The sequence below is a fragment of the Panthera tigris genome, chromosome X (assembly GCF_018350195.1).
Source record: "Panthera tigris isolate Pti1 chromosome X, P.tigris_Pti1_mat1.1, whole genome shotgun sequence".
Classification (NCBI taxonomy): Eukaryota; Metazoa; Chordata; class Mammalia; order Carnivora; family Felidae; genus Panthera; species Panthera tigris.
The window spans coordinates 62,391,275-62,416,864 of NC_056677.1; the positions used below are offsets into that span (position 1 = coordinate 62,391,275).

The window sequence follows — 25,590 nt, forward strand, 5'->3', positions numbered from 1 at the left end:
AAAATGTGGGTATTATCCATACAATGGAATATTAGGTCTTTATTACCTAATGAATAAGATATTGACACATGCTACAACATGGAAAACCCTGAAACACACTATATGAAAAAAAAACAGTCACAAAAAAACACATATTATATGAATCCCTTTATATGAAAGTTTCAGAACAGGTTAATCTATAGAAACAGAAAGCAGATTGATGAGTGACTGCTTAAGGTTTGAAGAGGTGGAAGGCACGGGTAGGAGGGTAATAGCTAAAGGATACAGGGTTTCTTTGGTGGCGATTAAAATGGTTGAAAGTTGTGGTGATGGTTGCACAACTCCATGAATATACTAAAAACCAATAAACTATTCACTTAAAATGGTTGAACTGCATGATATGTGAATTATATGTCAATAAAGCTCTTCACAAAAACAAAAAAAACAAAAAATCTTATTTTATGTTACAATTCCAACAGTTAAGACCATATTTACATAGATAAGGACAAGAAGAATGTGCAGAAAAAATGAATACATTAAAGTTGTGTGTCTGGGTAGTATTTTTTTCTTTTATTGTTAAAATGCTTGTAAAATACATTTAAACGAAGGTTTCAAAAATTATAATACAGTGCTCGCTTCAGCAACACATATACAAAAATTATAATACAGAAATGTTTGTAACTTACCTTTATAAATAAGGGGTTTATCTTTATCTTCCGTCTTTTCCCTACTAGCCAATTCAAGAAAATCTTCAATCAAGTCCAGAGATATGAGAGACTGGCTGAAAACAAGGCTAAAAAAATGGAGAGTGTTCATGAATTAGAATATTCACATAGTAAAGATATCACTTCTTCCCAAACTGGTCTACAAATTCAACACAATTCTAATCAAAACTATAGTATGACTTTTGAGAAATTAACAAGCTGATTCTAAAGTTTATATGAGAATGCTGAGCACACACAGTACCCAAAACAACTTTGAAAAAGTTGGAGGCCTAACTCTACGTGATTTCGACATTTACAAAGCTTAAGTAATCAGAACAATGTAGTGCTGATTAAGGGACAAGCACAAATCAATGGAACAGAATATAGGGTCCAGATATACAAAGCCACACAATATAGTTAGCTAAATGGTTTTTTACAAAGAGCAGAGGCAATTCAGTGGAAAAAGGATAATTTTTTCAACAATGATCTTGGCAAAATTCAACATCCATATGCAAAAAAAAAAAAAAAAAGAATTTTGGCCTAAATCTCACACTTTATACAAAAAGTAATTCAAGATAAAGCATAAATCTAAATTTAAAATGTTAAACTGTAGAATGTTTAAAAAACACAATTAAGAAAATTCGTGTAACTTGGGGTTAGACAAACAATTCGTAGAACACCAAAAGTATGATCTACAGGAAAAAAGCTGATGAACGGGATTTCAGCAAAATTTAAAACTTTTATTGTATAAAAGACACTACTTAGTGAATATGATAAAAAAAAGTCTTATTAAAAGTATTTGAGTAATTTTAGACTTATACACATTCTAAAACACTTTGTTATTCCATTTCAAATATGTCTGATTCCTTATTTGCCATCCCAATAGTTTTCTAACTCCTGATTTTAGCCATGAAAATGGCTTATGCGGTATTAAATATAATAAATAATTTCAATATAATTACTATATAGTGATTCAACACTTCTATACAACACCTGATGCTCATCACAAGTACACTCTTTAATCCCCATCACGTGTTGAACCTGAAACTACAATTACATTGTATGTTAACTAACTGGGACTTAAATAAAAACTTAATACACACACACACACACACACACACACACACACACACACACACACGTGTGTATACATACACATAAAATAAAATCAGGGTGCCTTGGGGGAGAAGAAGGTAAAAGTGTCACTGGCCCCTTAGCCTTTGCTCTAGGTCACCAACTTTCAAGGGCTCTGAGAAACAGTTTGAAAATCACTACTCTCATCTATCCCTTTGGTGAGAAGCGGACATAATTATACACAGGAAATGAAAAAAAAATCTAGAAAGAGAATGAAGGAAGGCTCATTCTCTCCCTTACATATGCAAACAAAGTAGGTTAGTATATAAGGAACTAGACATCTGTCCAAACAGTTTGGTTTTAATTGATTCTGAAAGCTGTACTGTAAGAGAACGATGCTTTTATGACTCCAGAAGATCCTTCAACACTCAATGCTGGATGTCTTCAGATTTAGTAGAACTAAAAAGAACAACTCAAGTTATGAAACAGCTGTTGGAGTTAACAACATATGCACTGGCTATTGTATGACTTCCTAAACTCTGCATGCACTATGGAAGTCTAATGTCTCCTAGTTGGTACTCCTGGTATACTGGTAAGGAAATGAATTTATTCCCAATACTAAGTATAAATGACCAACGGCCTTGATCCCTCAGTAGGTTGATTATCTTTCCCAGAATCAAAACCTTTACTGAATCACTTCTTTCTGAGCTACAGATTAAGTTTCTTGCAATTCTTATAACTACGAGACTTATTCTTAGAAATACTAATTATTTATTTAATTGGAATTAATCTGGAATTTGGGTTACTATTCTGGAAAAAGGTTGACTTGAGTCAGCATTAAGACTGGTTCTGGGAACCACTGAGCTCAGAAAAACCTCACTATGAAAAAGGTGGTATTATTAGGATTAAGTGACTACATACTAATGGTTATCTCTGTTGACTTTTTCTAGTTGCAGATAACATGAAAAACTACTGCCCGGATTGGTAATAATTTTCATACTTGTATAAACTACCTTGGCTTTATCTGTTTTATTAGTGACTCCTATGAAAATATAAAATCAATACAAATCAAATTCATACATATACAAAAAAACCTGGAAAATTAAAATTTAATCAAATTTTAATATTTAAATGACAGAAAACAAGTTAGAAGGGCTGGACTGAAACCAGTAGTGTACTGGAATTAGCTATAACTAGCTTGGAACAGGAAAGTAGATTGTTAGCATTTCTTCCCACCACTGACATCATGATGATAGCTTAAAATTGAACATGGCAGTATTTGACTATGAAAATCAGCAAATGTTACAAATTAGAGCTTTTCTTTCTTGCTTCATTTCCTTTTGTGTTATTATTTTCCTGAAGAGTCAGTTGTTAAACATTTATCAACACACCAGTGGCTAAAATCACTGAAATCCATTTATCTTTTGCCCCACGAAATATCAAGTTTACACTTGGGTCAAAAGATCAACTGCACAAATAGAGAATAGAAAAATCTGATTTAACAGCAGTTCTTCTTTAAAAAATAAACGAGAGTCTCAGCTGACCATGAGTTCAATATGAACCAACAGTGTTACTTAGATGTTGGAAAACCTCTCTATTGGACCGCATGGATGAACTATAGGGTCCAGAATAAACAAGAACCTGCTTTACTATAAGTCTGTGTTAATAAAAACTCAGTTGAAGTGTTTTGTTTGCTGTGACCACATTTTGAGATGGGTGCTAAAAAACTGAAGTATGTTTAAAACCTATGAAATTAGGCCATACAAAGAATAGATCAATGCAGAGAAAAAAAAAAAAAAGCTAAAAGTGACAAGAGAGATGAACCCACCATTATCTGAAAAGGAGACAATTAAAACAGTAGTATTGATGTCTGCAACCTGCATTGGAAGGCATCAGGAAAATAAGATGGATAGATAAATAGATATGTAATAAAGAAAGTACAATGAAATATAGAATATAGTACAGATGCTAGGTGATAGGCATATGGGTATTCACTGTAAAATTCTTTCTGTTTTTATGTTTGAAAACTTCCATAAGGAAATGTTGGACAAATAAAGAATAGTGGTAATCACAGTTAAGGAAATGCATAGTTTTATAGTATTAGCACTGATAATGTCTATCAGTTGGGCTTGTAACTAAAAAAAATCACTATAAGAGTGTAAAAAAAGCAAAAGATATGTTCAATTTTAAACCACAAGGAAAATGTATAGGGATAAAGTACAAACTAAAGATAAGGATACAATTTCTAAAAATTTGAAGTATTCAATTATAGGTAGCCTTCTGAAATGGCAAATGTTCTACCATAGGAGAGGCTACGAGAACATCATGATGAAAATGGTGGAAGAGATTCTTGCACTGCCTAGGAAATTCAAAGACCACTAAAATCCCTTCCATATTCTTAAAATTCTTGTATGGTACCCAAATAAAAATTAATTTTAAACTACAGAAGTTGATAGCAGAAAAGAGCAAAGCATGTCAGAGCAATCATTTCTCCTGACTTCTTAGGAATGCTGAATTCAAATATCCACTTTCTACTTGCATCTTCTATGGATATCTAATAGGGCTCTCAAACTTAACATAGCCAGAACAGACTTCTTTACGATGTCTAATAAACGTAGTTCTTCCCTATTCTCCATTTTAGTAAGTAGCACCAGAATTCACCAGCCTCCTGGTCTGGAAGCCTAGGAGTCATTTTTGACTACTCTTTCATTCTTATTGCCCTGAATTTAATGTACTAAATCCTGTTATTTCTATTCCAAAACATGTCCTTTACCTCCAATATTGTCACTCCATTCATCACATATCTGAACCACTTGTTTCTGTGTAAATAAAGTCGTAATATACAACAAAAATAAATTTTATCAAGTACTTACTAAGTGCAAGATATAGTAAGTTAATAAAAATAATAAAACAGTCTGTGTCTTCAAACAACTCACTATCCAGTGAAAAGACATACAAGTATATTAGAATGCATTAACATTAGGGTCGCCTGGGTGGCTCAGTCAGTTTAGCGACCGACTTCAGATCAGGTCATGATCTCACGGTTTGTGAGTTCGAGCCCCGCATCAGGCTCTGTGCTGACAGCTCAGAGCCTGGAGCCTGCTTCTAATTCTGTGTCTCCCTCTCTGCCCCTCCCCCACTCATGCTCTGTCTCTGTCTCAGAAATAAACATTAAAATTTAAAAAAAAATTTTTTAAATGAATTTATTAACATTAGAGGTATATTAAAAGATGGATTAGAAATATTAATAGCAGATCTACCTCCTTCCAAGAGTTAAAAGAACTAAGTTTGAAAGTTTTTAAGATAAAAGATTTCAGCCTTATGTTAAACTGTTATTAAAAGAATCACAGACACATTTTTAAAATATTTTATGATCAGATGTTGGGACCTTATAACAACCTAAATAGTAAGTATGGTTCAAAACATTAAAAGTATGTATTCTGAATAGTAATTTGAAGGATGAGAGTGGAAGGCAGGGACGCAAGGAAGGGAATGGGGACACAAATGCTAGAAGTAAAACAAACAGGAACAAAAACAAAGGAGAAATTATGGAGAATAGTCAAAGAGGTGAAATACAGTCTGAAGGGTACTAGATTTGGAGATTAAAAGGTCACTAACTGACTTTAGGGGGGAAAAAAATCTCAATAAAGTGACATGGTAGAAACCACACTACATGGATTGAAAAATAATATTAAAGATAGTGAAATATAGATATCCATCAGAGGCTTGGCTCAAAGAAATAAGTTCAAGGTGCAATAGCCAGAAAGGGAAAACCGCAATCAAGAAATAACCAGAATATGCACTCAGAACTAGTGGCTTAGAAGGAAGATAGTGGTCTATCACTACACTAACCAAAAAAATTACATCGTTCTAAGGAAGAAAACAAAACAGATTTCTTCAAATAAATTGTTTAAACAACAGAAGGATTATTAAAAAGGTTCATTTATAGAATAAAAATAGGAGAAACTTACACTTTATCCCCAATTTCCTCTGCCATTCGAAGAATTTCAAAGAGAAGTACCATTTTTCCAGAATGTTCTAAAACCTCAGCATCAGCATCTGTAACAAAATCTTTGTACCAGTCTGGAGCTGGGCTGCTTGGATTAGAAGAAGAAGTAGCTTTACCTAAATAAAACAAATGAAACATAAATGAGTAGGCAAATAAGGAAAGAAAACTGAAAGATCCTAAAAGAAAGATTAAGACAGGCACCAAGAGAAAGAGGAGAGAGAGGGAGAGAGGGAGAGAGGGGAAGGAAGAAGAGGAGAGGGGAGAGGGGGATAACGGGGAGGGAGGGCACCCTCTTGCAAAAAAGAGGGAAAAAAGACCACCCCAGGAAAGAGAGAGTTATACTGTGAGAAAAAGACACAAGGTGGGGGAGTGGAGTAGAGGGGACAAACCCATCCTAGGAGAGGGAGAGAAAGAGACAGGGAGTCAGACACACACAAACACACACGTATGGATGCAAAGGAAGAAAAACATTGAGTGGGAGCAGGCACACCAAGTGAGAGAGTAAGCAAGAGAAAGACCCTGAGAAAGTACAACTATGAGAAACAGTGCCTGGGAGTGGGAGACTCAGAAAAACAGAGACCCTAAGAGGCAAAGCCCCCAAGTCACTGAGAGAGTATAACTCCCAACACACATCTCAAGAGACAGAGACTAGGAGAGAAAAAGACATAGAGAACCAAAGAAAGACAGAGAAAGGTAGGGAGGAGAGGAGGGAGGGAAGAGACAGACTGACTCAGAGATTAAGAGAGAAAAGATCTTAGGGGCATGAAACATTTCTCTTTCCTACTAGAATTCTGGAAAACAAACAAGGATTGATCCCAGAATGATCATATCATGTTAAATCATTTTCTTATTTTCCCCGCAAACTTTTGACTATAAAAGATGTAAGAAGAAAGTAATACAAAATAATCCATTATATCTAAACATAAACAGTTCAATTCAAAACAAGGAACATAAAGGTTTACCTGGTTTTTGTACCTTCCCTCAACTGCTTTTTAATGCAAACTATTTTAAATTTTTACACATTTTTGTTATAAACAAAATATTTTATACATTCACAAAAATATATAGAATATAATGAACACCAGTGTTTCCCACATCCCATCTTCATTAAATTTTACCACTTATTAATTAAATCTGCTTCTGATGCAGGTGACGACTAATATGTAACCATACTCAATTACATCCTCTTCTATCCTTCCCTTCTTTCTAGGTTTCTAAAATCCCAACTTATGAAACTCTCTAGATTTACAGGGTATTAAGGTATGTGAAATAAGTCAGACTCATAAGGGAAAATACCATATTATTCTGCCCATAAGTGGAATCTTAAAAAATGAATAAAGAAAAAGCAGAATCAGATATATAAATACAGAGAACAAACAGTGTTGCCAGAGGGGAGGAGGATGGGCAGACAGGCAAAATGGGTGAAGGGGAGAGGGACATACAGGCCTCGGGTTATGGAATGAGTTAACTCATGGAAATCTAAAAACAAAGCAAAACAAATGAATAAACAAACAAAAAGCAGTATCAGACCTATAAATACATAGAACAAACCAAGTCATGAGAATAAAAGGCACAGCATAAGGAATACAGTTAATGATATCATTAATAGCAATATAATAGGACAAATGATAGCCACATTTGTGGGGAATATAGCATAATGCATAAACTTGTCAAATCACTAAGTTGTACACCTGAAACTAATCTAATATTGAGTCAACTACACTTAAAAAAAGTAAAAACTCAAATATATATAAATGAAAATAAAATAAAACCCTCAATTCAATATTTACTATTTTTGTGTATGTTTTTATATTTTCACTACACATGTATGCCTAAACCCTATATTACCTTTCATGTTTTTAAACTCCATGTAATCAGTACATACTGGATGTATCTTTATATGATTTATTTCTTCAATAAATGTAGCTTATCATTTTTCATTCAAAGTGAGACTTACTTAATCACTCTAACCGCTACGTAGAATTCCACTGCCCAAATATACCATCATTTTTAGCTCTCCTCATAGACATTATGGCATCTCCTCATCAGTCCCTCTCATAGACATGTAGATAATTTCTAATTTTTGGCTACTGTCAAAAGAACACTCAATGTTGTTATATTTTTCTAGAATATTGTCTATCTCATAAGTTTTAAATTTTATGGCATAAACTTACACGTGTGATATTTAAAATTCTCACTAAAAATAACTGTAGTCTTTATCAAAAACTTCTATTATCTGAGGCCCTAGAGAATCTAATTAGGCTGTTAGTTTTGTGTGTTAACTTTTATCAGGCTTGCTGCTAACTTATTTTGTGGCTAATGTTTCCTGAAGATAATAGTTTCCTTGGTTATTCTGTAATTTTTTTTAATGTGAGATTTATTGTCAATTGGTTTCCATACAACACCTAGTGCTCATCCCAACAGGTGCCCTCCTCAATACCCCTCACCCACCCTCCCCTCCCTCGAAACCCCATCAACCCTCAGTTTGTTCTCAGTTTTTAAGAGTCTTTTAAGTTTTGGCTCCCTCCCTCTCTAACCTTTTTTTTTTTTTTTTTTTTTTTTTACGTTCCCCTCCCCCATGGTCTTCAGTTAAGTTTCTCAGGATCCACATAAGAGTGAAAACATATAGTATCTGTCTTTCTCCATATGACTTATTTCACTTAGCATAACACTCTCCAGTTCCATCCATGTTGCCACAAAAGGCCATATTTCATTCTTTCTCATTGCCACGTAGTATTCCATTGTGTATATAAACCACAATTTCTTTATCCACTCATCAGTTCATGGACATTTAGGCTCTTTACATAATTTGGCTATTGTTGAAAGTGCTGCTATAAACATTGGGGTACAAGTGCCCCTATGCATCAGCATTCCTGTATCCCTTGAGTAAATTCCCAGCAGTGCTATTGCTGGGTCATAGGGTAGGTCTATTTTTAATTTTTTGAGGAACCTCAACACTGTTTTCCAGAGCGGCTGCACCAGTTTGCATTCCCACCAACAGTGCTAGAGGGTTCCCGTTTCTCCACATCCTCGTCAGCATCTACAGTCTCCTGATTTGTTCATTTTAGTCACTCTGACTGGCATGAGGCGATATCTCAGTGTGGTTTTAATTTGTATTTCCCTGATGAGGAGTGATGCTGAGCCTCTTTTCATGTGCCTGTTGGCCCTTTGGATGTCTTCTTTAGAGATGTGCCTATTCATGTTTTCTGCCCATTTCTTCACTGGATTATTTGTTTTTCGGGTGTGGAGTTTGGTGAGTTCTGTATACATTTTGGATACTAGCCCTTTGCCTGATACGTCATTTGCAAATATCTTTTCCCATTCCGTTGCTTGCCTTTTAGTTCTGTTGACTGTTTCCTTTGCAGTGCATAAGCTTTTTATCTTCATGAGGTCCCAATAGTTCATTTGCTTTTAATTCCCTTGCCTTTGGGGATGTGTCAAGTAAGAAATTGCTGCGGCTGAAAGAGAGGTTTTTTCCTGCTTTCTCCTCTAGGGTTTGGATGGTTTCCTGTCTCACATTCAGGTCCTTTGTCCATTTTCAGTTTATCTTTGTGAATGGTGTAAGAAAGTGGTCTAGTTTCATTCTTCTGCATGTTGCCATCCAGCTCTCCCAGCACCATTTGTGAAAGAGATTGTCTTTTTTCCATTGGATATTCTTTCCTGCTTTGTCAAAGACTAGTTGGCCATACTTTTGTGGGTCCAATTCTGGGGTTTCTATTCTACTCCATTGGTCTATGTGTCTGTTTTGGTGCCAATACCATGCTGTCTTGATGATTACAGCTTTGTAGTAGAGGCTAAAGTCTGGGATTGTGATGCCTCCCACTTTGGTCTTCTTCCTGAAAATTACTTTGGCTATTCAGGGTCTTTTGTGGTTCCATACAAACTTTAGGATTGTTTGTTCTAGCTTTCAGAAGAATGCTGGTGCAATTTTGTTGCATGGAATGTGTAGACTGCTTTGGGTAGTACTGACATTTTAACAATATTTATTCTTCCAATCCATGAGCACAGAACGTTTTTCCATTTCTGTCTTCTTCAATTTCCTTCATAACCTTTCAATAGTTTGCAGCACACAGATCTTTTACATCTTTGGTTAGGTTTATTCGTAGGTATTTTATGATTCTCGATGCAATTGTGAATGGAATCAGTTTCTTTATTTGTCTTTCTGTTGCTTCATTGTTAGTGTATAAGAATGGAACTGATTTCTGTACATTGATTTTGCATCCTGAGACGTTGCTGAATTCATGTATCAGTTCTAACAGACTTCTGGTGGAGTCTATTGAGTTTTCCATGTATAATATCATGTCGTCTGCAAAAAGTGAAAGCTTGACTACATCTTTGCCAATTTTGATGCCTTTGATTTCCTTTTGTTGTCTGCTTACTGATGCTAGCACTTCCAACACTATGTTCAACAACAGCAGTGAGAGTGGACATCCCTGTCATGTTCCTGATCTCAGGGGGAAAGCTCTCAGTTTTTCCCCATTGAGGATGATGTTAGCTGTGGACTTTTCATAAATGGCTTTGATGATGTTTAAGGATGTTCCTTCTATCCCAACTTTCTCGAGGGTTTTTCTGAAGAAAGGATGCTGAATTTTGTCAAATGCTTTTTCTGCATCGATTGACAGGATAATATGGTTCTTTTCTTTTATTAATGGGATGTATCACATTGATTGATTTGCGAATGTTGAAACAGCCCTGCAGCCCATGAATGAATCCCACGTGATCATGGTGAATAATTCTTTTTATATGCTGTTGAATTCGATTTGCTAGTATCTTATTGAGAATTTTCGCATCCATATTCATCAGGGATATTGGCCTGTAGTTCTCATTTTTACTGGGTCTCTGTCTGGTTTAGGAATCAAAGTAATGCTGGCTTCATAGAATGAGTCTGGTAGTTTTCCTTCCCTTTCTACTTTTTGGAATAGCTTGAGAAGGATAGGTATTATCTCTGCTTTAAATGTCTGGTATAATTCCCCTGGGAAACCATCTGGTCCTGGACTCTTACTTGTTGGGAGATTTTTGATAACTCGTTCAATTTATTCACTGGTTATGGGTCTGTTCAAGTTTTCTATTTATTCCTGTTTGAGTTTTGGAAGTGGGTGGGTGTTGAGGAATTTGTCCATTTCTTCCAGGTTGCCCAGTTTGTTGGCATATACTTTTTCATAGTATTCCCTGATAATGGCTTGTATTTCTGAGGGATTGGTTGTCATAATTCCATTTTCATTCATGATTTTATCTATTTGGGTCATCTCCCTTTTCCTTTTGAGAAGCCTGGCTAGAGGTTTATCCATTTGGTTTATTTTTTCAAAAAACCAACTCTTGGTTTCACTGATCTCCTCAACGGTTTTTTTAGATTCTATGTTGTTTATTTCTGCTCTGCTCTTCATTATTTCTCTTCTTCTGCTGGGTTTGGGGTGTCTTTGCTGTTCTGCTTCTATTTCCTTTAGGTGTGGTGTTAGATTTTGTATTTGGGATTTTTCTTGTTCCTTGAGATAGGCCTCGATTGCAATGCATTTTCCTCTCAGGACTGCCTTCACTGCATCCCAAAGCGTTTGGATTCTTGTGTTTCATTTTCATCTGTTTCCATATATTTTTAAATTTCTCCTCTAATTGCCTGGTTCACCCATTCATTCTTAAATAGGGTGTTCTTTACTTCCATGCTTTTGGAGGTTTTCCTAACTTTTTCTTGTGGTTGATTTCAAGTTTCATAGGACTGTGGTCTGCAAGTGTGCATGGTATGATCTGAATTCTTTTATACTTATGAAGGGCTGTTTTGTGACCCAGTGTGTGATCTATCTTGGAGAATGTTCCATGTGCACTCGAGAAGAAAGTATATTCTGTTGCTTTGGGATGCAGAGTTCTCAATATATCTGTCAAGTCCATCTGATCCAATGCATCATTCAGGGCCCTTGTTTCTTTATTGATCCTGTGTCAAGATGATCTATCCATTGTTATAAGTGGAGTATCAAAGTCCCCTGCAATGACCACATTCTTATCAATAAGGTTGCTTGTGTTTGTGATTGTTTTATACATTTGGGGGCTCCCGTATTAGGCACACAGACATTTATAATTGTTAGCTCTTCCTCATGGACAGACCCTGTAATTATTACATAATGCCGTTCTTCAACTCTTGTTACAACCTTTAATTTAAAGTCTAGTTTGTCTGATATAAGTATGGCTACTCCAGCTTTCTTTTGACTTCCAGTAGCATGATAGATAGTTCTCCATCCCCTCACTTTCAATCTGAAGGTGTCCTCGGGTCTAAAATGAGTCTCTTGTAGACAGCAAATAGATAGGTTTTGCTTTTGTATCCATTCTGATACCCTATGTCTTTTGGTTGGAGCATTTAGTCCATTTACATTCAGTGATATAATTGAAAGATATGGGTTTAGAAGTCATTGTGATGTCTGTAGGTGTCATGCTTGTAGTGATGTCTCTGGTACTTTGTGGTCCTTGCAACATTTCACTCACAGAATCCCCCTTAGGATCTCTTGTAGGACTGGTTTAGTGGTGATGAATTCCTTCAGTTTTTGTTTGGGAAGACCTTTATCTCTCCTTCTATTCTGAAAGACAGACTTGCTGGATAAAGGATTCTCTGCTGCAATTTTTTTTTCCTGTTCATCACATTGAAGACTTCTTGCCATTCCTTTCTGGTCTGCCAAGTTTCAGTAGGTAGGTCAGCTACTACCCTTATGTGTTTACCTTTGTAAGTTAGGGCCTGTTTATTCCCTAGCTGCTTTCAGAATTCTCTACTTTATCCTTGTATTTTGCCAGTTTCACTGATATGTCATGCAGAAGATCGATTCAAGTTACACCTGAAGGGAGTTTTCTGTGTGCCTCTTGGATTTCAATGCCTGTTTCCTTCCCCAGATCAGGGAAGTTCTCAGCTATAATTTGTTCAAGTACACCTTCAGCTCCTTTCTCTCTCTGTGTCTTCTTTTTCTTCTTCTGGTACTACCATGATATGGATATTGCTCTGTTTGATTGCGTCAGTTAGTGCTCTAATTCTCCCCTCATACTCCTGGATTTTTTTTATCTTTTTCTCAGCTTCCTCTTTTCCATAATTTTATATTCTTATTCACCTATTCTCTCCTCTGCCTCTTTAATCCGAGCTGTGGTTGCCATTTTTATTTTGCACTTCATTTATAGCATTTTTTAGCTCCTCATGACTATTTCTAAGTCCCTTGATCTCTGTAGCAATAGATTCTCTGCTACAGAGAAAAAAGTCCTCTATACTTTTTTCAAGCCCAGAGATTAATTTTATGACCATTATTCTAAATTCTTGTTCCGTTATATTGCTTAAATCATTTCTGATCAATTCATTAGCTGTTGCTACTTCCTGGAGTTTGTTTTGAGGAGAGTTCTTCCATTTTGTTATTTTGGATAGTTCCTGGGGTGTTGCCAAACTGCAGGGCATGTCCCCTGTGCTGTCTGGAGTAACTTGTTTTCGTGGGTGGGGCCGCAGTGAGACGCGATGTCTGTTCCCAGCCCACAGATGGGGCCACAGTCAGACGGGTGTGTACCTTATCTTCCCCTCTCCCAGGGGCAGGGCTCACTGTGCAGAGGTGTGGCCCCTATCTGGGCTCCTTGCACACTGCCAAGCTTTTGGTGAGACTTGGATGGGATCTGGCCAAGGGTGTATTAGAAGGGATGGATCCGCAAGGTGTACAGAGGCAGGAGGGGCAGGTTTAGCTAGCTTTGCCTTTGGTGGTCCCCTGCGGGAGGAGCCCTGCAGCTCTGGTAAGGAGGCAGACCAGTCGGAGGGATAGATCCACAGAAGCACAGCGTTGGGTGCTTGCACTGTGCAAGGAAGCTCGGTGATGGGAACTGGTTCCCTTTGGGATTATGGCTGGGGGAAGGGAGAGGGAGATGGCGCTTGCCAGCACCTTTGGTCCCCACCGAGCTGAGCTCTGTCTCCTGGGGCTCAACAACTCTCCCTCCTACTGTCCTCTAACCCTCCTGCTTTCCAAGCAGAGCTGTTGACTTTTAACATTCCAGATGTTAAGTCCCACTGGTTGTCAGAACTCACGCAGTCCGCCCCTCCGCTTCTGCAAACCAGACTTCAGGGGCTCTGCCTTGCTGGGCGGGCTGCCCCTCCACCATCCTGGCTCCCTCTTGCCAGTCCGTGTAACACGCACCACCTCTCTGCCCTTCCTACCCTCTTCCGTGGGCCTCTTGACTACACTTGGCTCCAGAGAGTCCATTCTGCTAGGCTTCTGGAGGTTTTCTGGGTTATTTAGGCAGGTGTGGGTGGAATCTAAGTGATCAGCAGGACGATGTGAGCCCAGTGCCCTCCTATGCAGCCATCTTTCACCGGAACTCTCTATAATTTTTATCGTCATTTCACTTTCACTGCATTTGTAATATGTGAGAATCCTTGGTAAAGGTCATACATCTCCGTACTTATTCTGCATCTGCTTCTGCCCGGTGCTCCAAAGGATCAACAACCCCGAATACTCAAGGTATTTCAGCTTGAGATTTTTAGACTAAGTAATGTACATTCAAATCATAACCTATATAAGGGAAAGCCCAAGATTATGAATGCAAAGAAACTATTTTTCTCAACCCAGAGACCAGGGTGAAACAGATAAACTTTGTCATCTATCTGGATTGATAGGCACATTTTTTTTTTCTATCCTATTCTTCAATGGACTATATATACCCTTTAGAGATTCAGCTTTAATCTGGGTTCAAAGAACTCTCCACCTCATAGAGGGCTCAAAGCCTTCTATCATATCACTGAGTAGGTGAAAGCCAAAGCTGCTAGTCACAAGACTAGCATATCCCTAGGGCTTCCATAGCATACCTTTAATGGTTTAAATTATCAGTTCCTTTTTGTGTGTGTGTGTCTGGGTCCTGGTAATTTCCATTACTTATAGATAGCTCATTAAGTATTGATATTCAAACCACAATGAACTATTATCGAAACATGTCACATATTTCCAAGAATCCATACCTTTCCTTGAATCCATACCTTTCCCATTCTTTGCAAGGCAAACTTCTATTTATGCTTCACTCTCTTCAAGAGTCACCTAAAATTACATCTTAGAAAAGCCTGCTTTGCAAGGCTGGCCCTGGGTGCTTGAATGGTAAACAGCTTTCTGTACTAATATAAAACTTTCCCTGATAAGAATGACTCACTGTGCCTAGAGTGGCTTATTCTGAACACATATTTTCTTTCTGAGAGGCTGAAATTTGGTATGCATCAGACAGACAGTGTTTAAAACATATATAAAAAAACTTAGACACTTGGGTCTCTAATGAATGACCTTCTTTTGTAGATGACACTTCACATGTTATCATAACTTATTTCTGAAGAAATCAGTACATCTCGAGTGACTCCACTGGGAGAAGACTCTTGGAAGGTTATGCCTGGTTTCCTCTGGACTCTACTCTATGTGCCTTTTCCCTTTGCTGATTTTGCTTTGTACCCTTTGATTGTAAGAAATCATAGACCTGAATATAACTATATGCTGAGTCCCTGTGAATCACTGAACCTCAGGGTGGTCTTGGGGGCCACTGACAAATAGTTTATCAAGCAAATGTTAACTAAACTCCATTCTACAATTAGTCAACTGGCCAAGTAACAAATTCCTTTAGAGAATTCTGCAGTTCCACAGATCACACATAACTTTAGGAATGGTTACCCACTAAGGGTAATTTATCTAAGGTGAAAATGTTAGCAATAAAAAATGCTGGCAGAAAGTTAGTAACAATGTGGTAGCAAAAAAAAAATGTGGTAGCTAGGTAAGAAAGAAGTCTTGGATAGATGATAATTTCTGTGCAAATACAAAAGATTCCATTTGAATTTTGATCCTATTGGATATAACCACAATACTTTATAGTAATGTCTAAAAAACTAAAAACTGGTTTAGAAATACAAGGGCTACTCCAGTTAATGAATATCCTGAATATCTAATTAAAACTTACAGGTATTTTATGTTGAATATTCTTATTTCATCATCCACATGGATTAACTATTACTTCTGTTATAACCTTGTCCTTACATACATGACAAGAAAAAGTAAATTAATTAATCAAAGCCACTCCTTAATATCCACTCTGGATATCACAAAATGCTTACAAGGTAAGGCACAAAAGGAATACAAATGAACAGCAACAACTTTACCCATAATTTCTTGAAGCACATTTTTCTAAATATATATGTAACTACATTTGCAGCAAGATACACAGCAGTTTTATAAGGAAAAGCATATCTTTAAAGTATTATGAATCTATATAGTACTAGTAGTAGAATGTTAAACTCCATGAGTGCATTTTGTTCACTGATATAACCCAAGCTTCTACAGCAGTGCTTGGCACATAGTAAGCACTCAAATAAATATTTGTCAAATGAATAAATGTGGTTTATTAGTGCTAATTTTATGCTCCTATATCACATACAAGGATTCTGCCACAGAAGTTTATACCCATATAATAAATTACAGACATTTTAAAGTGTAAATGCTCACCAATGAAGCTTACTCTAAAAATAGTGAAATAATAATGAATTGAATACTTTGTAGTTTACATAGTCATTTCCTCATAAAAAGACTGTCTTTCTAATAAAACACTGAAAAATAGAAATAGGGATGCCATAAGGTTAACTTAAAAGATGTATTCAAGATATTGCTTCTGAAAACATTCAGAAAGCTACTGTAAAAAGAAACAGCAACTCATTGAAAGTAAAAATGAAATATGCAGTGAAAATCATAGCTCAATTATAACCATCTACTTAATTAATATACAGTTCAAATTCTAAATGCAACATTTTAGCCCTTTAATCCTTCCTATTTAGGTTTTCTTACATTTCTTATGAGAAAGTAATTATATATAACTTTTAATTTTTTTTAAGTTGATTTATTTATTTTGAGAGAGAGACAGAGAGGGAGACTGCCTAAGTAAGGTAGGCACAGAGAAAGAGGGAGAGGGAACTCCAAGCATGCTCCGTGCTGTCAGCCCAGAGCCCGACAGGGGGCTTGAACTCACGAACCCTGAGATCATGACCTGAACCGAGAGGAACAGTAGGAGGCTTAACCAACTGAGCCACTGAGTTGCCAAGAAAGTAATTATTTTTTACAAAGCTACACAATACCTATTATATGTGTCTATATACTATGATCTACTCAGCCTTATTTGGAGTAATCTAGATCTAAATTACAAAAATATGAGATAGAGAAAAAGCATGAATGGGGGAAGGGCAGAAAGAGAGGGAGGGTGAGAATCCCAAGCAGACTCTGCCCTGTCAGCACAAAGTCTGATGCTGAGCTTGAACTCATGAACTGTGAGATCACGACCTGACCCTAAACCAAGAGTTGGATGCTTAACCAACTGAGACACCCAGGTACCCCCCAAAATAGATTTTTATCATCAATTTGTTCTGGAAAATATTTCTAATAAACTATACATGTACACAGCTGAAGAAAATATAAGATACATCTACATATGAATGACTTCTATTTGACTGCACACACCTAAAATGTAAAGACCTTAGACAAGCAGTCAAAATTTGTCATTTGGGACTCACAACCTTCCCTATCTGCTTTTAAGTTCATGACATATAGTCAGCCACCTACTCTCTGCCCCAATTCCTTCCAACCATTTTTATATGATGACATATATGGAAAACAATACTATTTATATAGCAACCCAGAGAAAATGGAAGAGGTTGCTCATTTCTAGAGGTGACCCAGCTACCTCAGTACCCACTTGTACTTGTAAGTGACAAAGGGATCAGTACCTCAGCATACTTTTATTTAACCCATTTATAGCACAGGATGAGCATACCAATTAGTCTACTCTCCCTCTTCTCCTAACCATAAGTTACAAAAAAATTTCAACAAGAATATTTTAAGAAAATCATTCCTAGGACCACATAAATTTTAAGCTATTTATTTACAATTATGAGACAACTGAGGAGAAATTTAAATGAAAAAGAGCTTCTTAATAAATTCAATTACAACTATTCCTTTACTATTCTTAGAAAAGTATTCTTTAAATCTAACTGGAAGATGAACAGTGACAATAAACTGCCTTCATGGGACAACAGCAGAGAAGAATAAGGAGGAAATTTTTGTAATTTAATTGTACTATTCCTCTGATTTATAAGAGAAGTAAACAAGGGTCTGGGTAGGCTAAAATCTATTCCAAAGAGGTACTGAAGACAGAAATGCTTTGTATTTTTTTAAGGTTTTATTTTAACTCCCGTTGGTTAACATACAGTGTAATATCCATTTCAGGTGTACAATATAGTGTTTCATCACTTTGATAAAATACCCAGTGCTCATAATAAGTGCCCTCTTTAATCCCCATCATCTATTTAACCCATTGCCCCCAATCATTTCCCTACGGTAACCATCATTCTCAGAATGACTTATTTCGCTTAGCATAAGACACTCTAGTTATATCCATGTCATTTCAAAAGGCAAGATTTCACACTTTTTTATGGTTGAGTAATATTCCATTGTGTATACATATACACACACATACACACACACCACCTCTTATTTATCCATTTATCTGTTAATGGACACTTGGGCTGCTTCCATAATTTGGCTATTTTACATAATGCTTCCATACATATAGAGGTGTATGTACCCCCTGTGAACTACTTTTTTTGTATTTTTTGGTTAAATACCTAGTAATGCAATTGTTAGATCATAGAGTAGTTCCATTTTTCACATTCTGAGAAACATCCATACTGTTTTCCAGAGTGGCTGCACCAGTTTGCCTTCTCACCAACAGCGTACAAGTATTCCATTTTCTCCACATCCTCAGCAGCACCTGTTGTTTCATGTGATGCTGATTTTAGCCATTCTGACAGTTATAAGGTGATATCTCATTGCAGTTATGATTTGCATTTCCCTGATGGTAAGCGATGATGAGCATCTTCTCAGGTGTCCACTGACCATCTGTATATGTTCTTTGGAAAAATGTCTGTTCATGTAGGCTGCCCATTTTTTAATTGGATTATTCATTTTCGGGGTATTGAGTTTTAGAAGTTCTTTATACATTTTGGATACTAACCCTTGATCAGATATGTCATTTGCAAATATCTTCTCCCATTCCAAAGTTTGTCTTTTAGTTTTGTTGATGATATCCTTTGCTGTGCAGATTTTTATTTTGATGAAGTCTCAATAGTTTATTTTTACTTTTGTTTCCTTTGCCTCAGGAAACATACCTAGAAAGAACTTGCTACAGCCAATGCCAGAAGACTTACTGCCTGTGTTCTCTTCTAGAATTTTTATGATTTCAGGTCTCACAGTTATGTCTTTGATCCATTTTCAATTTATGTTTCTGTATGGAGTAATAAAGTGGTCCCGCTTCATTCTTTTGCATTTTGCTATCCAGTTTTCCCAACACTGTTTGTTGAAGAGACAATGTTCTTCCCATTAGATATTCTTTCCTGCTTTGTCAAGGATTAACTGACCATGTAGTTATGGATTCCTTCCTGGGTTTTCTATTCTGAACACATTTATCTATGTGTCTTTTTGCACCAACACCATAATATTTTGACTAATACAGCTTTGTAATATAACTTCAAATGAGGAATTGTGATGCCTCCAGCTTTCCTTTCTTTATCAAGGATTCTTTGGCTATTTGGGATCTTTAGTGGTTCCATACAAATTTTAAGATTCTTTGTTCTAGCTCTGTGAAAAATGCTTTTGGTATTTTGATAGGGATAACATGAAATGTGTAGATTGCTTTAGGTACCATAAACGTTTTGACAATATTTGTTCTTCCAATTCATGAGCGTGAAATGTCTTTCCATTTCCCTGTGTCCTCTTCAATGTCTTTCATCTGGATTTCATACTTTCCAGAGTACAAGTCTTTCACCTTCTTGGTTGACTTTGTTCCCAGGAATCTTCTTGCATTTGGTAAAATTGTAAATGAGTCTGAGTCCTTAATTTCTGTTTCTTCTTCTTCATTATTGGTGTATAAAAATGCAACAGACTTCTGTACATTGATTTTGTATCCTGCCACTTTACTGAATTTAAAAGTTACAGAAATTTTGTGGACTCTTTCAGGTTTTCTATATAGAGTATCATGGCATCTGGAAATAGTAAAATCTTGACTCCTTCCTTGCTGATTTGGATGCATTTTCCTTCTTTTTGTTGTCTATTTGCTGTGGGTAGGACTTCCAGTAATATGCTAAATAACAATGGTGAGAATGGACATTCCTGTCTTGATCCTGACCACAGAGGAAAAACTCTCAGTTTTTCCCCACTAGTGATGATATTAGCTGTGGTTTTTTCATATATGGCCTTTATTCTGTAGAGGTATGTTCCCTTTAAATCTACTTTATTGAAGGTTTTCATCATGAATGGATGCTGTACTGTGTCAAATGCATTTTCTGCATCTACTGAAATGACCATATGGTTCTTATCCTTTCTTTTATTAATGTGGATTGATTTGTAAATGCTGAACCACCCTCGCACCCCAGGAAGCCATCTGGCCCTGGACTTCTGTTTGCTGGAAAAATTTTGATTACTGATTCAATTTCACTGGAGGTTATCAATCAGTTCCAGTTTCCTATTTCCTCCTGTTTCAGTTTTGGTAGTTTATATGTTTTAGGAATTTATCCATTTCTTCCAGATTGCCCAATTTATTGGCATATAGTTTTTCATAATATAATCTTATAATTGTATTTCTGTGGTGTTATGGTCTCTCCTCTCTCATTTGTGATTCTATTTATTTGGGTCCTTTCTCTTTTCTTTTTGATAAGTCTGGCTAGGGGTTTACCAATTTTATTAATTTTTTTCAACAAGCCAGCCCCTTCTTTCATTGATCTATTTAGTGGGATGTTTTTGTTTTTTCATCTATATCATTTATTTCAGCTCTAATCTTTATTATTATACTTCTTCTGCCGGCTCAGCCTTCATTTGTTATTCTTTTTTTTTTTAGCTCCTTTAGGTATAAGGTTAGGTTGTGTATTTGAGATATTTCTTGCTTCTTGAGGTAGGCCTACATTGCCATATACCTTCTTCTTCTGACTGCTTTTACTGCATCACAAAGGCTTTGGACCACCATGTTCCCATTTCATTTGTTTCCATGTATTTTTTTATTTATTCTTTACTTTCCTGGTTGACCCATTCATTCTTTAGTTAGATGTTCTTTAGCCTTCATGTATTTGTGGTCTTTCCAAATTTCTTCTGTGGATGTCTTCTAGTTTCATAGCATTGTAGTCATAAAATATGTATCATATAATCTCTATCTTTTTGCACCTGTTAAGGCATCATTTGTAACCTAGCATGTGATTTATTCTGGAGAATGTTCCAGGTGCACTTAAGAAGAATGTGTATACTGCTGCTTTAAGATTCAGTGTTCTCAATATATCTGATAAGTCCATCTGGTCCAGTATGTCCTTGAAAGTCATTGTTTCCTTGTTAATTTTCTGTTTAGATGATCTGTCCATTAATGTAAGTGGGGTATTAAAGTCCACTACTCTTACTGTATTATTATCAATTAATTCCTTTGTATTTGTTACTGTTTTATATTATTATGTTAATTTTACAGAGACAGAGTGCAAGTGGGTGAGAGGGGCAGAGGGAAAGAGAGAGAATCTTAAGCAGGCTCCATGCTCAGCACAGGGTCCAATGTATGGCTTGATCCCACAACCCATCATGACCTGAGCCACAATCAGGAGTCAGATGCTCAACCAACTGAACCACCCAGGTGTCCCGTTAACTATTTTATATATTTGAGTGTTCCAAGTTGGGGGCATAAATATTTATAATTGTTAAAACTTCTTATTGGACAGACCCCTTTATTATGATATAATGCCCTTTCATCTATTGTTACAGTTTTTGGTTAAAACCTAGCTTGTCTGAAATAAGCATGGCTACTCTGGCTTTCCTTTGATGTCCACTTGCAAGATAAATGTTTCTCCATCCTCACTTTCAATCTGCAGGTGTCTTTAGGTCTAAAATAGTCTTCTTGTAGGCAGCATGTAGATGGGTCTTGGTTTTTTATCCATTCTGACACCCTAAGTCTTTTGATTGGAACACTTAGTCCATTTACATTCAGAGTAATTACTGACAAATATGAATTTAGTACCATTTTATTACTTGTTTTGCCAAAGTTTCTGAAGATTTTCTCTGTTCCTTTCTATTCTTTGTCGATTTTGGTCTTTCTTTCCCATTCAAAGTGTCCCCTTCACATTTCTTGCAGGGCTAGTTTAATGGTCATGAACTCCTTTAGTTTTTGTTTGTCTGGGGAACTATTTCTCTCCTATTCTGAATGACAGCCTTACTGGATACAGTATTCATGGCTGCAGATTTCTCCAACTCAACACTCTGAATATATCATGCCCCTCTCTTTTGGGCTGCCAAGTTTGTTTAGAGATCTCCTGCTAGCCTTATGGATTTTCCCTTGTAACTTAAAGACTTCTTTTCTCTTGCTGTTTTTAAGATGTTTTTATCACTATATTTTGCAAATTTAGTTAGAATATATCTTGGTGTTGGCCTGCTTTTACTGATTTTGAAGGGAGTTCTCTGTGCCTCCTGGATCTGGATTTCTGTTTACTTCCCAACATTAAGGAAGTTTTCAGCTATTATTTCCTCAAATACTTTTTCTTCCCCCTATTTCTTGAAGAGTGAAATGTTTATTAAGGAATCACCAAATTAATTCAGCTGCAGCCCAAAACCCAGCCATGCTTGTTTGAACTCAAGCTCATTTACCTAGGTGGCACCTATCTCTCTTCCCTTTACATTAAACTGCTTTGCTACATGACTCTCAAGTGACAACTATTTAGAGCTATTTACACTGTTCTGTCTTCAGATATTTGCTATTTCAAATATTCAGATTTTTAGTCCCAGCTTTGGAATTCCTAGACACCCAGTCAGGCAACACTAGGATATATGGGGCCTTAACATTAACCCTTCAAATCAAGATATAGGTCAAAGCAACTTTAGCCAATAGAAAATTCAAAGATGTTCAGTTGTGGGGCACCTGGGTGGCTCAGTTGGTTAAGCGTCCGACTGCGGCTTAGGTCATGATCTCACAGATCAGGAGTTTGAGCCCCCGTCAGGCTCTGTGCTGACAGCCCAGAACCTGGAGTCTGATTTGGATCCTGTCTCCCTCTCTCTGCCCCTCCCCCATTCATACTATCTTCCCCCCACCAAAAAATAAATAAACATTAAATAAATAAACTTCAAAAGACATTCAGTTGTATGTACACTCATGCACAAGAGAAAAAGAGAAAGAGAAAGCAAAAGAGGTGATAAGCTCTACATGATACAGGGAAAACTTAAAGTATACAACTATAGATTATGAAGAATTACAAAGGAAAAAGCCTAAACTATTAACACTACTTTCACTGTACAGAGTTAATTACAATCATACTTGATTATAAGCAATGTTTCTAGTCATTTATATGTAGTTAAGTGAAAATACCATGGTGGTTCTGAAATTAGATGTGTCTAGGTCTGAGTCTCACTTGTACCAATCATTTATAAAAATAAAAATTATCAACAGCATTGCAAGTCTACTCAAGAATTAAGTTAGCTAATGCATGGAGTGAAAACAATACAGCAATCAGTTTATATACATATACATAAACACTAGTTTTTCTTTCTTCCTTTCCTCTTAAATACCAGAGAGAGCACAATGGCTTGCTTATAATTAAACATTCACCAGATACTTGTTATTATGTGACCTGATTATTCTAGATGCTTACAAGTTGAGGAAAGATATTCCTTTGAGAAAAAGAGTAAGGATAAATTAATAACTGAGAAAACCATGGCCATGATATTTTCTAAATCAATGTTCCATGATAAAGGCAACATTCATTAGACTCACTTTCTTCCAGCTTTAACGAAACTGAGGGATTGCTTCCCGTTTCATCCACATTTCCATCACCACCCCCTCGAGATCTTGAATTCCAGACTTTAATCACTTCAACATCATTGTCACTGCCACTTCCACTTGAGCTACTATCTTTTTTTCCTTTTTTACCCTTTGTTTTCTTCTTTCTAAAAAAGGAATAAATTTAAACTGTTAGGAAAGCATAGCAAAGACACAAATGCCAATTATGAGAGGACAATCAGCAATTAGGGATTTTAAATGTGTTAACACAGAACACAAAAAGTATTCAATTTACTTTGTATAATCATCGGAGCTTAAACTCATGGAAGTTTCATCGGAATCTGAAGCTATAAATTCATCCATACTGTCTTCATCAAAGTATCCCTAGAGGAAAAAAATGATGAATATTTTAATAGTTTATTTCAACTTCTATTGAAAATTATAATGATATTTATTTTATCTAAGGATAAATTAATTTTCATGGGACAAGAAAGAACTAAGAAACTATCATAGATTAGAAAAAATAAAGGAGACAGGATAGATATGCTTACTAAATGCAATGTGAGGTCTTAGATTGAATCATGGAAAGGAAAAAGGACATAAATACAAAACTGATGAGATCCAATTAAAGTCTGTTGTTTACTTAATAGTATAGACTCAATGTTAATTTCTTAATTTTGGTCATTTTATCATGGTTATGTAAGATGTTAAGAATAACATTTAATACTCCTTCCATAATCATAATGCATTCTAACATACAGAAATTAACTAAAAATAAAGTAAGTTGAATTACTGCACCACAAAGCAAAAGAAAATTCAAATATACAGTAAGTTTATATAGATCAACATTTTTCCTAAAGTTATTATGCTTCCAACAGATACCTTTAAGGTTACCTGATTTACCTTATTTTCTTTGCTAATGTAGTCCAGCTGCAAACACCAAGGATGAGTCCAGATTCTACTTAACATCTGAAAATCCTGGAAAAGTTTTGCACCTGCCTTTCCTCTTCCACCTTCACTGCTATTACCTACACCTGATCAATAAAAAAAGCAGTTAATGTTGAGACATAAGAATTCTCTATGTTGGGAGAGGTGGGCAGAGATGGGTTAAAGAGATGATGGGGATTAAGAAGGGTACTTGTCATGATGAGCACAGGGTGATGTATGGAAGTATTGAATCATTACATTGTACACCTGAAACAAAATTTACACTACATGTTAAAAAACTTGGATTTAAATAAAAACTTAAAAAACTCTTGTTTTAGACAAAGCCTTTCTGTATCCAATCTTTTGACAATTCTTTCCAAATATTCTTACACAAAGAAATGTACTCCTAAAAATTATGTTTTTCATATTAAAAACATTAAATTTCTTCTGCCCAGAGTAATTTCAACAAAATCACATTTTTCTATGAAAGTGAAATAAAAATGAAATGAATGTACATTTCACTAATATGACAAAATTAACAAGGGAGTAAGATGCAAAACAAAGCCGATTAAAAGACAAAAAGTATTTAAACAATAACATATTTTTCTGTCCAGTTTCAAAAGATGCAAATTCACCAGTAATTAGTAAATCTTGCCTCCACTCATGGCAAGAGAAAATTTAATCGTATGAAACACTAAATCTGGTACTGATTATTCTGTCTTATAAGAGGTATTTCTACTAAGTATGATAGAAATCACTCTATGAAAATGAAGTTATCTAATTTCTTGATATACAACTTTCACAGCATTCCCTTATAATTTTTTCATTTCCATAATGTAAGTGATACTCTTTCACATTTGACTTTAGTGTGTCTCCTCTATTTATTACTTTTTAAGTACAGCTAAAAAGATATTATGTTGATCTTTTCAAAGAACCAAATTTCGGTTTCAATGATCTCTATGTTTTTTCCCCCTTTATATTTATTTATGCTCTAGTCTGTATTCTTTCCTTCTTCTTACTTGCTTTGGGTTTAGTTTGCTCTTAGTTTCTTAAGGTAAAAGGTTAGATTATAAATTTGAGATCTTTCTTCTTTTT

At 35.9% G+C, this 25,590-nt stretch overlaps 1 protein-coding gene across 3 annotated transcripts in view; it reads right to left on the reverse strand.

Moving 5' to 3' along the window:
• ATRX (ATRX chromatin remodeler) overlaps positions 1–25,590 on the reverse strand; it is a 311,883-nt gene that overhangs the window by 76,420 nt on the left and 209,873 nt on the right. For all 3 annotated transcript variants that reach the window (XM_042974749.1, XM_042974750.1, XM_042974748.1), the window contains 5 exons: positions 24,472–24,602; positions 23,864–23,952; positions 23,563–23,735; positions 5,729–5,882; positions 666–772 (listed from right to left, as the gene is read on the reverse strand). In XM_042974749.1, coding sequence (XP_042830683.1) covers positions 666–772; positions 5,729–5,882; positions 23,563–23,735; positions 23,864–23,952; positions 24,472–24,602 — 654 coding nt within the window. The remainder of the gene's footprint in view (positions 1–665; positions 773–5,728; positions 5,883–23,562; positions 23,736–23,863; positions 23,953–24,471; positions 24,603–25,590) is intronic.